Source organism: Chinchilla lanigera, unplaced genomic scaffold (assembly GCF_000276665.1).
Source record: "Chinchilla lanigera isolate Chin_1 unplaced genomic scaffold, ChiLan1.0 scaffold00137, whole genome shotgun sequence".
Taxonomy (NCBI): domain Eukaryota; kingdom Metazoa; phylum Chordata; class Mammalia; order Rodentia; family Chinchillidae; genus Chinchilla; species Chinchilla lanigera.
The window spans coordinates 3,578,348-3,598,135 of record NW_004955538.1 but is presented as its reverse complement, the minus strand read 5'-3'; the positions used below and the strand labels follow the sequence as shown (position 1 = coordinate 3,598,135).

Sequence of the window (19,788 nt, the reverse complement as noted above, 5' to 3'; positions counted from 1 at the left end):
GCCCAGGTGGGTGACAACACCTTGCTACATCTTTCCTGCCACCCAGAGAGTTGCTGTGATGGTCATGAGCTGGAGATGGTGCCTTGTGCAGAGGCAGTGGTTCTCAGACGTGGGTACAGAGCTGTGGCAAGACAGACTAGTCCCTGCACAAAAGGGAGTAGCTTAGAAGATGAGGAAGTCAAGGGCTAAATCAACTGTGAATCTCACACACACCTGGGAGATGATTCCTATGAAAATGGAAAGTCAGTGCATGGGATTCTGGCCTGAGACCCAGCAATCAGAACCAAATCTGTTCAGGTCGGTTATGTTCTGAGACAACCCAGTCGCTAGGCAACCACGCCGTGGCCAAGAGTACCTACTTCTCACCCTGCTGCTCAGGATGGGCAGCAAGGCCTCAGGCAGGGACCCCACCTTGCTGTGTCTCATCTCCAGCTGGACCTGGGAATTGCCCACTGTAAGGCATAAGCCAAAAGACATGGACTGGCCACCCCATAGCGGTAGGCGGCAATGTTCTCAGAAACACACTGGCCCTGGCATGGCAGGATGTGCCTTATAACACTGAGCATGGATGCTAGGGCTGAGCTTGGACACTGCTGCCCTGGGCATGGCCTCTGTGCATGGACACAGAGCTGTGATGTGGGGGGTGCCTCCTCTCCACTGTGTAGCCAGACCATGCTGTATTCTATAAATCAGTGTTTTTCTCTTCATTATGAAAGTAACACAAGCTCATTGCAGAAGAGTTGGAGACTAAAGTTGAAAGAATTTAAAACTTAAAGCAGCAAGGGGGCTGGGCACGAGGGGTGCACGGGGACTTTCTGTACTTCCTGTGCAATTCTTCTGTAGACCTGAAACTCTCCCCAAGGTAAAGTCTAGCTATAAAGTTCACAAACACGCAGACCCTATGCCCATCTTCCTCTGGGTGGAGAGCAATCTGGAATTTAGCTGAGCCCCTCGTGGCCCTCTGAGAGGTGACCCTGCTGTTACCCAGTCTGGCAAGCGTAAGGTAGTGCCCCCAGAGAGTAGGCGCAGAGCAGAGCTGGGCAGGGCTCTCTCTAATTCACTCACCTCATCTGACACTTTGAATCTCCGCAGCAGGGCCACAACCTTCTGCTTGAAGTTCTGTTGCTGCACGACAAGGGGTTAGCATCAGAAGCAACATGGGAGCCATGAGGCGAGTGTGGATCCAACATGCCGCAACACAGCTGGCGAGACAAGGCTCTCGCAGACTTGTCAACACCCACATTCACAGCATCTGAGCTGGGGCCAGCTTAGGGATGCCTGGGAGGGGCTGACAGCCCAAGCCCAGAGGAGGGGAACACGCAAGGGTGTGCTGGTGCCTCAGTCCCTCCAGCAGCCTTTGCAGCACCATCCTTCAGAAAAGCTGCCATGTACTCCTGTGGCATGTGGGTGTCCCTGCTGCTCCCTGGCTGCCCTGGGCTGCAGGGCCTTTGATCCTGCCACTAGCCACCAAACAGGGCAGTGGCCCGCAGCCACAGACACAGTGCCAGCCTATGGAGACCCTCTATGCCCTGCAGGGCGGAAACCCAGCTTCCTGAGACAGGAGTGGCTTACTTGTCCATGGCCACCTCTCACTCCTTGCCAAAGGAGGCAGCACTCTGTCCTTGGTCAGCACTGGGCTGGGGCTTCCCTGGCCATCCATGTAGCCATCTGTGGGCACAGCCCAGTGTGGGGCTCGGGGGCCTCAGAAGGCACTCTGCAGCTGGGAGTGGTGGGACAGCCTCACTCCTGTTTCTGCAGGTGGTCAGCAGGCCTTGAGAAAGTGCAACTGCCACGCTCAGGTTCTCTGGGTGCCAAGCCAAGGAGAGAAATATGTCTCCAGGCCCCTTTAGGAGGACTTTTGGAAGCAAGGTGGCCACACCAGTCTCATTCCAGCTCCTCAGCCCCTCATGACCACATGGCGTCGAGCCAGGACAGGGTGGTACTCAGGGATCTAATGGCCAAGGGTTGCCACAGGATGTCTCCTGCCTAGTGCATGTCCACTTTCTGGCAGTGGCCAGAAGCTACCTGTGGCAGCCCCATGTGAGGACAAGCCATGGTGTAGCAGGACAGGGTGGCACTTGCCCATGGCCTCCCCCCAAGGGCTCACATGCCATTTGTCTACTGCGCCTGTCCCAGCCAACCACCCAGGCCCATCCCCAGGGTTAGTAAAACCAGCTTCCACCGACCCTGGTCATGGACGTCGTTCTTACTATCGGTCTCCGCTGCTTCGCAGGCTTCCCCACATCAAAGTCATCCTCATCCAGATCCTGTGGAGACACAGTGGTCCCAGAGGCTGCAGCTCTGCCTGCCCTGCCTGCCCCGGTGGCCTGCCCAATGCTGAGGCCAAAGACATCCAGGCTCCCCTCCCACCTACCCCCAACCCTCCCCACCACATAGCACTCAGCCACACATGCCCTGTGCCCATTACCTGCCCTTGCACGGCATCATCGCTGGCTTCCTGCTCAGAGGAGAAGCTCTCGTACTCCTCCTCAGAGTAGTTATCTGTGGAGGGAGGGGTCAGGCACCCAGATCACACCACTTCTGCTGCAGCTACATGGCCACCAAACCGTAGGTCCCCAGGATGCAGACGGGGAATGCAGCAAAGGGCCCAGGTGCCAGCAGAGGTCCTGAGCCCCAAGACCCTAAGGTCAGCGGACCACATGGAGCAGGGCTGGTAGAAGTGTCCAGAGGGACTGAAGGTGGGGATCGTGGGAGTCAGCCTAGACATAGCCTCCCTCACCTTGGCAGATGAGGGAGGGACAGCTACTCCAACAGAGATGGTAGCATCACCCGAGAGCCACAAAACACGGCCCTACACTGGGCGCTGTACACATGGCCTCGGAGGCAGTGAAGGGTCGGCTCCATGACTTTCTCCACGGAGGGCATGTGGTAAGTTAGGCCTGGTGGTGAGGAGCTAGGGCCCAGGTCTACAGCACACACAGGACCTCGCTCCAGGGTTTCCAGTTGGGGGAGCAGTTGCCAGTGCTTCACACCCACCCTGCTTCTCCAGCCACCTGGTGGCTGCGCCACCCAACACGCCAGGGCAGGAGGCAGCACTCTCAGGTAGAGGCAGTAAGGGCCCAAACTGGCCTCACGAACCTGTGGACTTGACCTTGGGGCCGGCCTGCATGGCACTATCCTCGTGGTCGATGGGCTGGCTGGACAGGGAGACAATCCAGATCTCAGCCACCTTGACAGAGGCCTCCTTGATGCTGCTGCAGAGGCTCAGCACTTGGCCACCCTCTGAGGGGTGCTGCATCACCTGTGGGTGCACAGAGCTCTAGGAAGCACCCCAGGAAGAAGGGCCCCCAGTTCAGAGCCTGGTCCAAGTGTGGGACACCCAGCATGCAAGAGCCTGGCAGCAGAGGAGGTCAAGGGGATCCAGGTGGAGGCCACCACAGCCACTGGCCCCTGCCACACCTACTGTCCCTGGGAAGCCACCTGCCTAGGACCGCAGCAGCCAGGTGCATGTAACATCAGGGATGAGGGCCAGCCAGCAGCATAACACAGCCACTGACGCTCGAGACCTGGGGTCCAAGAACTCCTGCCAGCAGGAGTGAGGAAGAGCAGCCAGCACTACAGTTCGGGTCTATAGGTGTGAGAGAGGCTCCAGGCCTGGCTCACAGAACCACCAAGCCCAGGGTTACCTGTGTCACAAGTGGCAGCAAACCAGAGGGCAGAGCAAGCCCAGACACCACCCAGTAGCAGCAGCTACTGCACCAGGGCACCACTCTGGCCCACACCAGCCTCAGAAACACACACGGGCACCTGCAGACCTCGCAGACGGGCCTTTGTATTATGTGGGTGTACACTACTGGGCCCTGGAGCAGTGAGCCACATCCCCAGACCGTTTGAGTTTTTATTTTGAGAAAGGGTCTTGCTAAGTTACCCAGCCTAGCCTTGAACTTTCAATCCTTCTGCCTCAGCCCTACCTCCTACCCCCGACCGAGTATGCTGGGATGACAGGTGTACAACACCATGCCCAACTGCCCTCTGTACTTTTCAAACTATCTCTGGGGCCATCTGATCAGATCCAGGTGTTAGGATTTTATGTTAGGTTTTTTATTTTTTAATTTTTTTAAATTTAGGGCCTCATTTGGGGTGCTGGCTCTAATCAGTGAGGAAAATAAAATTTTAAGAAAGTTCAAATCTGATTCACCATTATTTTAGAAACCAAATCAGAAGGTGTGTGGGCAGCTCTATGCCAACACTCCCCCACTCCTGGTGCCTTCATGTGGACACCCTGTGCCTGTGTGCACCCAGCCCTGCACCGTGGATGCCACCTCCCTAGGTGACCTCAGATTGGCTGAGAAATCAAGGCCAGCTGTAGAGGCTGATATCCTGCTGCATCCAGGAACAGACAGGCAGGTGGCAGTCATGGGGCATGGGCAGGGTAGGGTGCATGGCAAGGTGCAGCCACACACCTGCTCCCAGGTGGGAGGTTGGAAAGAGTATGTCCTCTATCAAAAGTGTATGGCTCTGTTCCTCTCCAGCCGGCCATCGAGCCAAGGCCTTGTCCATGGGTGAGAGCCTCTCACCACCTTGTTCCATCCCTTTGCTGTACGTTTCCTTTGACCTCTAGCCCTGACCTCCCAGGTAACCAGCTCACCTCAGGCTCCTGGCCAAGGTTCCTCAGTGCTGGCTCACCCTCCCACACAGGGTCCTGCAGCCCTGACGGGAAGTTCTCCTGGGGTAGTGTTGGTGGCCAGGTATTGCTCACTCCAGGCCTGGCAGTAGCCACCTGGCACAGCACCAAGGGACCGTGGACTCACATCCAGGCTGGCCTACCAGATGCTGGTGACACTAAGTGACCATAGCAGAAGGCTGCAGCTGACCTACCCAGAAGTGGCCTTCTCTTCACTTCCATAGGCCCCCCTTTATATTTAGAAGAACTTTAGTGCATGGGAAACTGCTAGGGAGCCAGGCTTGTATGTAAAAATAGCATCCAAATTTTGGGGAAGCAGAGGCCCTGGGTTCTATCCCAAGCAATGAAAAAAAGGAAAAACAATGACAGAAACCAATATGTACACTCACTGGGACACAGGAACCTGCCAGTGGCAGGTACACAGCAGCCTTACCCTGGATCTTCCAAGGTTCCCTCCCCAAGCCACCCTGCCAGGTGCCTGGCTCCTGGTCTCTGTGGACAGGGTAGGCGGCACAGCCTGAGCCCGGTTTAGGAAGGAGAGTACAGCCTTTGACCACTCCCCAGCGATTCAGGACAGCCCAAGGTGCCTACAGCCTTCCCGAAGTGACATGCAAAGCCTGCAAGCACCAGCTTCGGGCAGCACGAGAATAGCCACTCATGCCACCCCCTCCCATCTGTGGTACGGATGGCACCCTAGGACCTCAGAGGGTAGACCCTCCATGTCAGTCTGCTGCACTCCTGCTGCCTGGCAGCCACCGAGGACCTGGGGACTGTCTGAGACAGGACACTTGCTGGTCAGAGCCCTGGGTGTTCTGTAGTCTCAGTCAGGAGCACTTCTATCCTGAGTCAACCCACAATTCAGAACTGCCTTGCACTTCAGCACAAAGATGCCCCACTCTGCTGTCCCAGCTCCCTGAGTGTGCAGTGTGACTCCCATGGGCAGAGCTGCTGTGGACCCCTACCTGCCAGCCCACCTGGTGCGGGTGGCCTAAGCCTACCTTTCAGATTCCTCCTGTCTACCCTGAGGTTCTGGGCAGTGCCCCCAAGCCCCAGGGACTGCCTCTGTCATGTCCCTTGACTGTGCACCCAGCTCCCCCACAGACCTCCAGCTCAGGTTCCTCTGCCTCCAAAGTGTCCTGGGCAGAGCACACAGTGGGTCAGGGCTGTAGGAGTATAGGGTGTGGTCCTTACTGCTCAAGGTCTGCACCATGGGGAGGCCGGCCCTGCCCTCTATTCTCCCTCCTATCTATGGACTGACTCCAACCACATCCTATTCTCAAGAGACCCTGCTCCCCAGCCAAGTACCACCCTGGAGAACAACTGGGTCTCCACTAACACTTGGCCTGCTACTCACAGGGCTAGCATAGAAGCTCCCAGGCACAGCGCCCACTGCCCCCTCCCTCACCTGCAAGGCTAAGGCCCTTCCCCCATCCACCCAATTCACCAGTGCTCACAGACACCACCCAGCGAGCCCACAGTGGTCATGGGGCAACAGCCCGCCCAACTTGGATGGACAAACACAGTGCTGCAAGGATGGGCCCCAGTGCCTGGGGTATGTGGGGGCTGAGCTGGGCCCAGGGGACACAGGGGTGAGCTGGGCCCAGGGACATGTGGAAGGCTGAGCTGCACTGAAGGAAAAAGGCCAGGCCGGGAAAGGCAGGAGGCAGGTAGTTAGAGATAACAAAGGGTTAGTCATAAGAACCCAGCTCTGGGGCCCCAGGTACAGGGTGAGGAAGTCTGTGGGTGATGGCCATGGGGGCAGGGATGCAGGGGCATGTCCAGGGGCTGCAGCTTTGGGGACAGGGGGGTCCATTCAGTGTGGCCCAGGGATCGAAGAAGAGCCTGGGGCAGGGGCCAGACCCAATGGACAGAACATGCCGATCCAGGTGCTAGAGAGAGGAGGTGGAGGGGATGGTATGGGGGCCTGGGCAGCTGATGTGTGGGACAGTGGTATGCCCCACCTGTGGCTGCCCTTAGATCCTGGCCATAGCCCCACATCACAAGCCTGAAGCCTACGGGACAACAAGAGAGGCCCCAGCTGCTCCCTTTCCCAGAACTGCACCCGTGGCCCCATGGCACAGGAGGAAAGTCTGAGCTCCTCTGTGCCCAGACCCCCTCCTGCTTCTCCCACAGCCCCTTGGAGCACTGCTCCAGGACAGGGTGCTAGGCTGAGGTCCTCCCACGGTGTCCTTGCTGCCTGGTGGGGGCTGAGTGGGGCACCTAGGAGGACCCTGTTGGGGAGCCTGGAAGTGGGGTGCACCTGTGGCTGCAGTGGAATGGGAAGCAAACCACCTGGATGGCTCAGTCATCACTGTGCAGCTTGGACAGAGGCCCCTGCTGCACTGAGAGAACAGTTTTGATGTGAGAGAGACTGGTGCGAGCAGGGCCGCCCAGACCCAGCACTCACCTCAGCCATGTTGATGGAGCCCACAGCCAGTGTCTTGTAGCCCAGGATTGTTCGGTTTTTGTATCGTTTCCTGCGCTGCAGCATGATCTGAAGCTTGTTGCCTTCTCTCTTCAAGAAGTGAGGGTACTGCAGGCATGGGGAGCTGCCTGAGGCACACCCGGCCCAGCGAGGGGCAACCGTGGTGTTGCCCAAGCCCTTGCAGACACATGGGACAGGCCCACATGTGTCTGCAGCACTGTGTATCCCCAGCTGAGCACCCAGCATCTATACCTACAGAGGCGCATGTGTAGGACTGACACTCACAGCCTTTTCTCAGGTGTAGAGACAAAGTGATCTGAGACTGCAGCAACCGGGACCAGGCCCTGGCTGCAGGGCTGTCTGCTATATACCTGTACAAGCATCTCAAGCTCAAGACCAAGCTCAGAAAGAAAGTGGGTGAACTATGTTTGGCAAACTGCACTTCAGTGAAAGGGGCTCCCGTGGGCTTTTGAAGGAAAAAGGCCAGGCCGGGAGAGGCAGGAGGTCGGTGGTTAGAGATAACAAAGGGTCAGTCATAAGAACCCAGCTCTGGGGTTGGGAGTGATGGGGGCAGTGAGGGGAGCTGGCACGGACTCAGGTGTTTTCTGAAGCACAGTGCAGTTCCACATGTCTAAAAGACAAAAGAGGATCTTACGGGACTTAGGATGAATTGATTTAGTGGGTTTGGAATGAGTTGCTGATAGCTTTCCCGACAGGGCAGGGATCTGGAGAAGGTAGGACAGGGTGGTCAGGGGCACACAGAGCACATGTCCAGTAAGCTCACCCTGAAACATGTGTAACACACGCAAAGCCCACATGTTTCTGCCCATCTTTTCTAAGTATGAGGATGAAAAGACCTGGATTTGATAATTTTTATGTTTTTGCCTTATTCCTTTTTTTTAAAATCACAGGTGAAGGATAAACACAGACAACATAATAAACCAAGAAAATTTCCTAGTCATTTAAAAATAAGTGGTAAGAGAAGATCAAAAGTAAGAAAGGTGGGGCTGGGAATTTAGCTCAGCGGCAAAGCGCCTGCCTGGCAAGTGCAAGGTCGTGAGTTCGGTTCCCGGTACCAGAGAAAAACCAAAAAAAAAAAAAAAAAAAAAAAAGCTAAAAAAAGTAAGAAAGGTGAAGAAGGTAATGAAGAGGCTATGTTATCACCAAGGACACTGACCACTCACCTGAAGAGAGAAGGTCAGGGCCAGGTCGGTCTCCACTTGTCCACTGGGGGGCAGCACAATCTCATGAGACCGCAGGACCCTTTTGGAGCCCTGTGAGGAGACAGCCGCCTTCAATTAAAGGGCATCTTACAGTGAGACAGACCCAGGACAGGGGTCACCATCACAGGGGCACTGTGGGATAGTAACCTGACAATGTCCTTGTCCTGTGCCTACCAGTTCTATAGGGTCTGTGCAGGAGAGAGAAACCAAGGCTCAGCCTGCCAGAGCAGATGTAAGTCTGAAGATGCAGCGCCAGCTAGCAACTGAAAGGCTGTGTTGTGGGCACCACACAACCCAAGGACCCTCAGAGTGACCATCCTACAAAGCACAGTACTTGACACATGGAAACACCATCATGGGCACCAGGATGCAAACGCAGACTTGTACCCTTAGCAGGAAGTGGGTAACGCAGCATTCAGATCAAACACAGCAGGACCCAGCCTCCCACTTTATGCCACACTGGGCTTCCAGTGCTTTAGAGACCTGTGTCACAGTGCTGTTTAAGGGATCTGGTCCAACAGGGGAGCCCTAAAAGCTGCCACGACAGGCAGCCAGGCAAGGAGCCTGATACCAGGCTCCCTAGGAGTCCGCAACAATTGGGCAGAAGTAGGGTTACAGGATGGGTGTGTGGGCGGGCTGCTCCGTGGGGGGCAGGCAAGAGAGGCCAGCCGGAAGAGATGGGATTGGAAAGGAGGCTGCTTGGGTACAGGGTGACCGTGATTTGGGGCCAAGCCTACTCCACTGCCCAGTTCCCCAGCTCCAATGCAGCTCTCCCCCTTTCTTCTCTCTGGGCTCCCATGGTCCCAGAACAGGGATGGTCTTAGCTTCTGGCCTCACAGGACTGACCTGGAGCATATGATGGGAAGCAGGGACAGGGCCCAGCAGGAGCCCAGCCTTCTCCCAAGCTGGGGAGTAAGGATCCAGGCTCGGGGTCTGGCACAGCATCCAGGTAAGTCTCAGAATGGGGGCAGGGCTGTGGCTTTCCTCCAACTCCACCAGCCTGCTGGACACAGGTGACCTGAGCCAGAGAAGGTGCTGAGGAGAAGAGATAAGGAACCAGGGGGCTGTGGGCTGGGCAGATGGGCTAGGGCACAAGGAAGGGCTGGGAGTTCAGCAGGGACGAGGACTGGGGAGGACCACAGAAAGGGCTGGCTTGGCACAGAGGTCAAAGACAGGCAGGGTCAGCTCAGCAGAGGTCACAGTCCACAGTGCCAGACTCAGATACCTGCTGTGGGCCAACTCTCACCTTGGTGACTTTTGCATTGTTCTACAGACCTGGGAAGACCTTGGCTCCTCCCTAGCCAGGAGCTCAGAGCACCGCCTACATGGCTTCCTGACTCAGCCTCCTGACTGGCTGGGATGACAGGTGTGTGCCATAACATCTGGCACTCTCCAGGTCTTTATTAGAGGCACATTCTTAGCCAGGCATAGTGGCACATGCCCATAATCCCAGCTACTCAGGAGGATGAGGCAGAAGGTCAAGAGTTTGAGCCCATCCTGAGCAAATTATAGAGACTTAGTGAGATCTTATCTCAAGACTAAAAAAATTAAAAGGGATGTAGTTCAGTTTGAAGGCCCTCGGTTCAATCCTCAATAAGGGGTGGGGGTGGGGGGTGGAGAGCAGCAGCACAATGTTTTTAATGTGTGTACAATTCAGTGGAAGAATCAAGACAGGCCGTAGCCCCAAAATCCATGCCTTAGAATGGCGGACAGCCCACAAGGTGGTCCATGGCCATGGTGGGTCCCAAGGTTCTGCATACCACTGCTGTAGGTCCAGGGAACATTAGGCAGCATGGGTGCTGTCAGCACAAGACCTCCAGCAGGACTCTGGGCTCCCAGGGTCAAGGTCTGGGGTCAGCAACAGTCAGCTGTTGCCACACTGCCAGGGGCACACTCCAGAGATGGCACCCTGGTGGCCAGGGGCTGAAAAGCCACATTCTATCCCTGGGGAGTAGACAAGAGCCTTATGGCCCCACAGGCCTGGCAGGACACTATCTGGGCCAGCTGCTGGCTGTTATCCCCTGGAGGGAAGGCCAGGGTCAGAGACGGCTTTTCCCTTCATCCAAAGCCTCAGGTGAAACCAAACTGAAGCCCAACACCAGGACCCACCAAAAGCCTGGACCCCACCTGGCTCCAGTTCTTCTTGCACAGCCCTCACCCTGTGGGAGGTTTCACAATGACAGGTGTCAGAAGGGACTGGAGTACAGGAGCCACCTAGGCTTGTGCCATCACACCTGCTGCAGGGTGGGGTGAGGGGCTCACCTGCATCTTGACTGCAATCACCACGGACATCAGCTCCTTCTCCAGCTCTCTGAGAACAGCCAGCTTCTTCAGGGTTAGACTGCACAACCTGCAAACATGCACACCTCAGCCTTTGGTGGCTCCCAGGAGTACCACCCTTGCTGGACACTGACCTTTGCACTCCAAGGAGCGCCTCTGCAGCATCCCCAGGGATCCCTAAACACGGTGGCAAAGGCTTCTGGCTTTCTGCAGCTTCCTTGCTTTTCTACTCAACTGCCGCTGAGGACACCTGCCCACAGGGCAGCATGGGACAAATGTGCATTCCTTTGAAATAAAGCACACTGCCAGCCCTACAGCTCCAAGATCCAGGACAAACATCTCCAGCTGTGTGTGTTGGGTCCCACTGGGGAGACCTCCTGAGCTGCCAGCCATGAAGTGTACCCGAGCTGACAGATGCCAGGCACAACCCTTCCCAGGCCACGGCCCTCCGCCATCAGAACAAGCGCCAGCACTTCTGTCTATGGGCCAAGGACTATGTGCACAGACATAGGAAGAGCAATTCATCCTTCCCATTCAGCTGCACGGGTGCAGGGAGTCAGCTGTGTGGCCAGCTGTGTGGCCTCAGGGAGTAGTGTGGGCTCTTGGGCACCTGTCAGCCCATGCGCAAGCTCAATCCCAGTGACTCCAGTGGCTCCACAGAGCTCAAGAGGTAAGGACAGGGATACGGCTTCCTGCAGCATATGCCCTGACCCTACAGCTGGGGCAGCTGGTGGGAGGTGGGTCTGTGGCACCCACAGGGACCACATGGGAGTGAGCAGGCAAAGGAGGGCCACAGCAGGTGAGCAGGGTACACCTTACACCTGAGACAACTCAGGCATAAGCAGGTCCCAGTAGATGGGCTGTGTGACCCTGCAGGGGACCCGGGCACGGTGCAGGTGGCATCTTTCCAGCAGGATCTGGTCAGTCTAGCCCACCAGGAAAGCACAGGCTCACCAGACACTGGGGATGCCTCACACCAAGGGCAGTGCCAACCTCGTACATGTGCGACAATGGTGACCTCAGACTGGCAGTTTGAAATTTGGGAGCCATTTGGGTTTTTTTGGAATTTTCCATTTAATACTTTTGGACTATGGTAGAACTTGAGGCCCTAAAACCAAGGAATGTGAAACTGAAGGTAAGGACTGATTGCAGTGATAGGAAAACAGCTAGAAAGTCCCGAGTCTTGGGAAACTGAACAATACACTTCTGAATAACCCAGAGGCAGAGAGGACATCTCAAAAGAAAGTGGAGGCTGGGGATATAGCTCAGTGGCACAAGCGCCTACCTGGCAGGTGCAAGGTACTGGATTCGATTCCTAGTACCGGAAAAAATAAAAAAAAAAAAGAAAGTGGAGGACACTGGCTAGAACAAAATGAAACACAACATGCCAATATTTGTAGGACACAGCCAAAGCAGTGCCAAGAGAGGAAATCATAACATTAAATACTTATGAGTGGGCTGGGGATATAGCTCAGTGGCACAGAGGCTGCCTGGCAAGCACAAAGTCTTGCGTTCGATTCCTAGTACAAAAAAACACAGACAAACTTGTATTAGAAAAGCCTTCATGCTGAGCATAGTGGCACACGCTTATAATCCCAGGACTCGGGAGGCTGACGCAGGAGGATCACTGCAAGTTCGAGACCAGCCTGGGCTATAAGTGGGCTCAGGGCTGGCCTGAACTGCACAGCAAGACCCTGCCTCAAAAAGACAAAACAAACAAACAACAAAACAGAAAAGTAAAGAAAAGTAAAGGCTTCAGATAACAACCCTGGCTTCCACCTTAGAAAAATAGGAACAAAAAACAACAAATTAAACTCAAAGGAAATGTAAAAAAGGAGATAATGGAAAAGCAGAAAAAACTGAATTGAAAATACAAAACCAAATGCCGGGGCTGGGGATTTAGCTCAGCGGCAAAGCGCCTGCCTGGCAAGCGCAAGGTCATGAGTTCGGTTCCCGGTACCGGAGAAAAACCAAAAAAAAAAAAACCAAATGCCAGTTTCTTGAGAGGACCAACAAAATTCATAAAACCTCTAGGCAAAGAAAAAAGAGAGCAGACAAAAATTTTAGTTATCAGAAATCAACGAAAGAACTACAGACCTCACAGACATTTAAAAGGAAGATTAGAAAGCACCATAAACAACTACAGGGACATAAATTTGAGAACTTAGATGAAATGTAAAAATTCCTTGAAAGCTATCAAGTACCGAAAGTCACCAATATAAAATAGAGAACATAAATAGTCTTCTATCTACTAAATAAATTGAATTACTAGTTCAAAACACTCTGAAGAAGAAAACTTCAGGCATTTTTAACTAGATATTAAAAGAAGAGGGGTGGGTATAGCTCAGCAGTAGAGTACTTGCCTGATGTGCACAAAGCCCTGGGTTCCATCCCCAGCAGCACAAGGTAAAGAAAAAAAGAAAGAGCACCAACACTATACAATACCCTGCAGAACACAGAACTGGAGGCAACACTTCCCAAGCATCATAGTGAATCAGCATTACTCTGCTATCGACACTAGACAAAAATAGAAAGAACTGCAGACCAGTATCTCATGAACACAGCTATAAGTTCTCCAATAAAACATTAGCAAACCAAATCTAGCAGTATGCAAAAATCATAACTAGTAATATTCAGTGAGTAAGAAGAGGGCTTGTTCCAGGATAGCAAGGCTGGTTCAACATCTGAAAATCAATGTAACTCACCATAACAAGCTAGGAAAACAAACAAACAAACGTAACATAACAATACGGTTTGCATGAGTGACCTCCAGAGGCCATGTGCTGAAGGCTTGGTCCCCAACCAGTGGTATGGTTGGGAGGAGGGACCTGGTGGGACCTTGAATCAGGCAGTGAGACTCCAGCTCCTTCCTTACCCCGAGCCATGAGGTGAGGTGGATGCTCTCTTCACCTGTGCTGCCTTGTCCCAGGCCCAGAGCAACAGGACAATTGATCAGATACTAAAGCCTCTGAAACCAGAAGCCAAAATCAACCTCTCATCTCTGTGAGCTGGTCATCTCAGGGACTGCTACCATGAAAGAAACTGACCAGCATCCAAGACCGTACTGACGGTGAGCCCACTACTGTGACTATGATGATGTAAAGGGGTCCTTCGAACAGGTTTGTCGGGGGGAGTTTGGAGACGTCTGACGAGCAAGCAAGAATATCTATAATGCTGTAAGCAGAGCTGAACAGGAGATTCTGCCAGTCATGATGGAAACTCTCAGCAAATGAGGAAAGGAATTAAGTTCCTCCATTTACAAGATGGACAAAGTATATGGAGCCCACATGGCCAGACAGAGACGGACTAACCTGTCCCCCAGCTGTTAGTGCTCAGGTGAGAAAGGAAACACAGACCCAAGGACAGGAAGAGGAGGTCAACCACTCCCTGGCAGATACCATGACCACACAGGTAGGAAATCCAAGTACTGACAGAAGTGCGAGTGTACCCAGCACAACAAAATGGAACTTTAAAGTTAGGCTTTTTCCTTTAGAGACAAGTGGCTTCTCCACACGTCCTCAGGCCTAGGGCATGAATCGCCACCCTTCCTCTCCTCACCCAGATGAAAGGGCAGAATGTGCAGATACTGGTCAAGGCGGGCAAGTTCAGTTCCCCTCCCTCAGGAAAGGGAGCAGGGGTCCAGATCTGAGAAGGGGTGGGCTGAGCCTGGACGCTTCTGGTACCTCCCCATACTGTCTCTCTCACCAAGCCTTGCTGTAGAACACCCCTCACACCCACACACAGGGAGATGGTGACTTCAGGCATCCAACCAGCTCTGTACAGACCCCTCTTCCTTTTTACCAAAGTAATTGGCCTCTTCTGATTTGGTCATTAGCAGGCAAGCAAACCGGAGTGTGTGAACCTAAACAGCTGGGAAGATGAGGATGCATGCGTCTCTGGAACCAGGGGGCTCAGAGAGGCCGTGTGGCACCAGGCCACCTTGGGGCACATCCACAGGCTACATGCTGGAGGTAAACACCTAGAGGTCACAATTTGGAAAACACACACTTCCAACAACTCTGAACAAAGGAAATGACCAGATCTAAAACACACACAGATCTGCATGCTGAAAACTCCCAAATGCAAATGACAAAGCTAACAGCTACACAACTGGACAGATGGTGAAACTCACGGGTAGCATCCTCCCCCACACTGACCTGCAGACTCTGACTCTGCTACTCCTGTGAAATCCGGGACGCTGACTTTAAATTTTATATGAAAGGCAAAGAAGCAGAATTGTCCCAACTGCTTGCTACTGGAGACCAAGGTGGATTGAACTCTAGCTGTCAGACACCAAGGCTCACCATGCCCTGCATGGCTAAGGCAGTGTGGTGCCCACAGGAGATGAGCAACAGGATTCACCAGGAGCAAAGGGAGCAGATGAACTGGACTTCACCTAAATTTAGGAAACCTTACTGAAAACCTGGAGCTGGCAAGGTGGTGGGGCACCTGGAGTTCATCTACCTCTGGTTAGTCTCCTGGAGGGCAGGGCAATTGCTTAGAAAGCTAAGCACGCTGTTCTCCTGCAGCCCAGGATGCACACGGGGAAGGAGGGTAGACTTCCACACTAAGACTGCACAGGAACACCCACTGCAGCTCCATACACAGCTGCAACCCAGGTCCTTTCCATACTGACCGAGGAAGCACACTGCTTTGTGCACTGGAACCAGCTCTGGACACAGGAGGCGCCACACTAGGGGGTAACTAGCACGGGGAGGCCAGTGCTGTGTGGCACAAGTGCTGTGTGATAACTAGCATGGGGACACAAGTGCTAGGGGGTAACTAGCGTGGGGCGGCCAGTGCTGTGCCCCTTGGGTGAAGCAGCAGGAGCCAGCTGGAACTGTCTGGTGTTCTACCTTGAATGGTGGGGAGCACAGAAATCTGTATCTGTTAAAGCTCAGAGCTGTATAAAAAAGGAGATAGAATAGAATTCTCCTATATAACTTTTAAAGAGTTTTTTTAAAAAAAGATGTAAGACATTATCACCAACCTCAAACCAAAACCCAATTTGGACCTCACTTTGGATAAAGTAATTACAAATACATACATATACATAGTATTTACGTATATTCACAAACTTATACATAGTTATGTACACACATCCATGATACTTACTTGGGGATGGAGTTCCAAGGCTACATTTTTTATACTCAGTGCTCTCATAAATTCTATCTGTAGCAGTTTACGTCCCCTGGAGTTTCTGTGGCAGTCCTGGGTGTGGAGACATTGGTCTGTGCAAAGCACCTCACTGCCCTGACGACCCGAAGTTGCAGGAACAAGAGGCCTTGTGGATACTGTCTTCAATCCCAGGGAGGCAACTCCACACCAGCCTGGAGCACGGCCCAGGCTCTTTGAGTACGAGCCAGTGTCCAGGAACTCATGCTCATACATGCATATCCACTCATGCTCGGAGCTTTTATTTATACATATTTTGGTATTCTAAGGTCTGTTCTACTGGCAGTATTCATGCAAACAATATTCAAGAGACAAGAAAAATCATTTGCACACAGAAACTGAGCCAGATCTACAGAACACGTCTTTAATCCAAGGTTGGGGGGCTGGGGATTTAGCTCAGCGGCAAAAGCGCCTGCCTGACAAGCGCAAGGTCGTGAGTTCGGTTCCCGGTACCGGAGAAAAACCAAAAAAAAAAAAAAAAAAAATCCAAGGTTGGTTCCAAGAAGGACCTCAGAGTTGGCTGGATAGCGAGGGCAAGAGCTGCTCCACAGCACGTGACCCTGAAGGAAGCCACAGTGCATGGACTGGACACATGCAGCTACCACAGACGATGATGGATCTCGCACACGTGACTGTCAGTGTTCTTGCAACAGTGTGGACTCAAGTCAGGCATGAAGCAAAGCACACTTTAAAGACAATGTCCCTGTAAGATGCAACCCTACAGACCAGTGGGCCCCATGCCCACACTCAAAGGTAGCCTGCAGAGTCCCTGGGATGTTCATGCCTCCTCTCACTGTCTCTGCCTACAGTAAGGAGCAGACGACGCAGCTCAGGGCTGACCAGCAGAGCAGAGCCAACTGCTGCTTCCTCGACGAAGATGCCAGGTGGCAGCCGCATTCTCAGAATAGCACTGAATCATCCACCAACTTGGATCGGAAGGAGTTCTCTGCATGATGGGGTTTTCTTGAAGAAACCAAGAGATAGCCACAGAAGCCCACAGGCTGCCTATGGTCCCTCTCCCATTGTGCCAGGAGGTGGCTGAGACTGCCAGCTGTCCCTCATCTCTGCCCCCAAGTTTCCTTTTGTAGCAGCCTGTGTGCTAACCGGGTGGCAGCTTCCTCCCCAGGCCATGGCACCTGGGTGACACAAGGCAGCAGCGGGTGCAGCTTGGTTAGTGCTTCATTTCTGGCTCACTGCTGCAGATACTCTGTGCACCCAGGATGATCAGGGATAGCATGTGGCACTTACTACACATACAGCACACACAGTTTATTGTCTGCCAGGGTACTCTGGATCCAATGTGGCCCATTTCCTACAGAGTGGACAGCTGCCTACTAAGAGAGGCTGTGCATCCTGCCAGCACTCCTTGGCTGGGAGCATGTCCTGCAAACTGCCTTGTGGTCCTTTGCCTGTTTCCACTGGGCTGCCCTTCCCTCTAGATGTCTAGAACTCTTCACTCCAGATGTTAACCATTAGCCAGTGTACACTGCGATCATCACCTCCTAGCTGTGGTTTTCACACAGACAGGTTCTTAATCCCTTTTTGCACAATCAAACATGCCCTTTGTACATGCTTCCCAGAAATTCTATTCTTTAATCAACCCTTCTTCATTGTTCTACTTCCTCTGTTCCATAATGAGATCATTCACCAACCTGGTGCTGTCTGGTATATGATGTGGGGCAGTGACCTGATTTTACTAGTTCCTCCATGGACATCCAGTGTGCCTAAGCCATGTTCTCAACTGCACACCCTCTCCTGCTGGGGACAAATGCCAGCTCTGAAGTACACTGTGGCTGTTATTATGTCCCATGGATCAATTTGTCATACTTCTGCCAACTCCATATCATTTTAATTTATATAGCTTCTTTAAATAAATCTGCATCTGCTAGGAAAATTACTCTCTGCTAAAGACTGAATGTCTGTTTTCTCCAAATTAACCCTGAAATCTGAACCCTCATGGTAATGGGATTAAGAGACAGGCCTTTGGGAGCCAACCAGGATATGAAGGTAGGGCTTCATGACAGGATTACTGGCTTTCAGGAAGGGTCCCAGGAGTGGGTATGGGTGCCAGGAGTGGGCATGGTATACATGCACACCTGTAATCTCAGCACCCTGGGGGACTGAGGCAGAAGGATTTCAAGTTCAACTCCAGCCTGGGCAATTTACTGAACCCCAGGGGAGGAGGGAGGTGTAGCTCAGTGCAAAGGTCCTGGGTTCAATCTTTAGTACTACAAAGAAGAAGGAGAAGAGGAAGGAAACTGAAAGTTGTTGTCCATTAGGCACTTTAAATTAGCTTGCCAAGACCATAAAAAAAGCTGTTGTTGCTTTTGCTGTCTTCCACCACCATGAATTATTGCCCCTCTGTCACATGCCACCCTGCCTTGGAGTTAGCCGATTGTGGACTGAAACTTCTACAAACTCTGAGGTAAGTAAACCTTGCCTCCTTTAACTTTGGGTGTCAGGTACTTTGTCTTAGCAATGAGAAAAGTAACTTCTCCAGAATTTGGTGCCAGAGAAGTGGGGTCGTTGTTACTGCTGTACCTGACCATGTGGTTCAGGAGACTTCGGGAATGGCTTGTGGGAAGAGTTTGGAAAGACTCAGAGATGCTGGTTGAAAAAGTAGTGCTGGAATGCCTTAGGCTATAGTGTATAGGAGATTCTGGTCAGAGCTCAGAAGACGAGAAGCTGATGGAAATCTGGCAGGTAAAGACCAGGCTCAGGTTTCCAATGGGAAGGACTGCATTGGCCGTTGGACAACAGATGATGTGTGTTACGGCTTGGCAGAAAGTCTGTCTGCATTTTGCTCATGCCCAGAGACTTTGCCTGAGACTGAGATTAAGGGTGGCAGACTAATTAAACTGGCAGAAAAAATTTCAAGGCAGTTGAATGTTGAGGTGATGGCATGGCTACTGTTGGGGGCTTTTAGCAGATTTATGTTGAGAATCAACAGCAAAGAGCCCAGCAGAATGATTTAAAATGCTTTGAGTTAATAAAGCTGTGGACTGCAAAGAGAGAGCAGGACAGAGCTTGACTGCTTAGAAGGAACAGAAGAATAGAAAGGACGGCCTGAGAGCATCACAAAAAGCAGCAGGACTCCACTCTTCGCAGCTTCAAAACTGCAAAAGTGAAAGATTTTGCTTTGAGAAGAAAGCTCCAGAGTAGCATGTTCCAGAATGGTGACAGATATACCATGTTCCAGAATGGCAGCTGCCTAGAGAATCTGTTCCTCAGAATTGGATTCAGAGTGCTCAGATACCCCCACACCCAAGAGATAAGGAAGCCTGGCTACTGATCCCGCTGGCAACAGACCCTGACATCATCTATGTGGTGCTGGTTTTAGATGTATATAGAATGCAAGCATTGTGGGGTCAGGAAGGCTTCCACCCAGATTTCAGAAGAAGGCCTGGCAGGCCACACAGTGTGTCCCTGAGAGGGCAGTACGTGAAGCTGTGTGAAGCCAAAGGTGCAACAGAAGTGTGGAGAAGCCAGAAATGTGGATCATCTGAGGAAAACTGCAAGGAGTGAGCAGAGTGGGCCCAAGGGAGAAGCCATAGGAGCTACAACCATGGAAACAGCTGTAGAGGCAGAGCCACCCAAGCCCTTCGGAGTTCACATCTTGCCACAGATTGCCTCAGATGTTGTGCATGGAACTACAGGACTTAATGTTTGCTCTGCTTGATTTTGGACTTGCTTGGTCCCATTACTTTGTATCCCTGTTTGTAACTTTTGGAATGTAAATGTGTATCTTGTTCTATTGAATGTTGGAAGTTTTTCACTTTCTTTTCATTTGTACAGGGGCTCACAGTTAAGAGTTTGCCTTAAATCTCAGAGGAGACTTGGGACTTGGACTTCTCAGGAATGCTGAAACTGTTAGGACTGTGAACTTTTAGAGATGGACTGCCTTTTTCATAAAGGAGTGTACATGAGTCTTTGGGGGGCCAGGGGTAGAATGTTATGATTTGTGTCTAAGTATCTCCCCTAAGCCTCATACAATCATAGGGGGCAGGCTTTTTGGAGTTACCTGAATCTAGAGTTTGTGA

At 52.5% G+C, this 19,788-nt stretch overlaps 1 protein-coding gene across 8 annotated transcripts in view; it reads right to left on the bottom strand.

Moving 5' to 3' along the window:
* The window catches only part of Pacs2 (phosphofurin acidic cluster sorting protein 2), a gene marked incomplete at its 5' end in the record, with an annotated part of 57,125 nt that overhangs the window by 18,727 nt on the left and 18,610 nt on the right, over nucleotides 1–19,788 (bottom strand). For 6 of the 8 annotated variants that reach the window (XM_013507854.1, XM_013507856.1, XM_013507858.1 and 3 more), the window contains 7 exon segments: nucleotides 1,066–1,125; nucleotides 2,187–2,267; nucleotides 2,429–2,502; nucleotides 3,100–3,262; nucleotides 7,053–7,178; nucleotides 8,255–8,344; nucleotides 10,556–10,643. In XM_013507854.1, coding sequence (XP_013363308.1) covers nucleotides 1,066–1,125; nucleotides 2,187–2,267; nucleotides 2,429–2,502; nucleotides 3,100–3,262; nucleotides 7,053–7,178; nucleotides 8,255–8,344; nucleotides 10,556–10,643 — 682 coding nt within the window. 8 annotated transcript variants of the gene reach the window in all.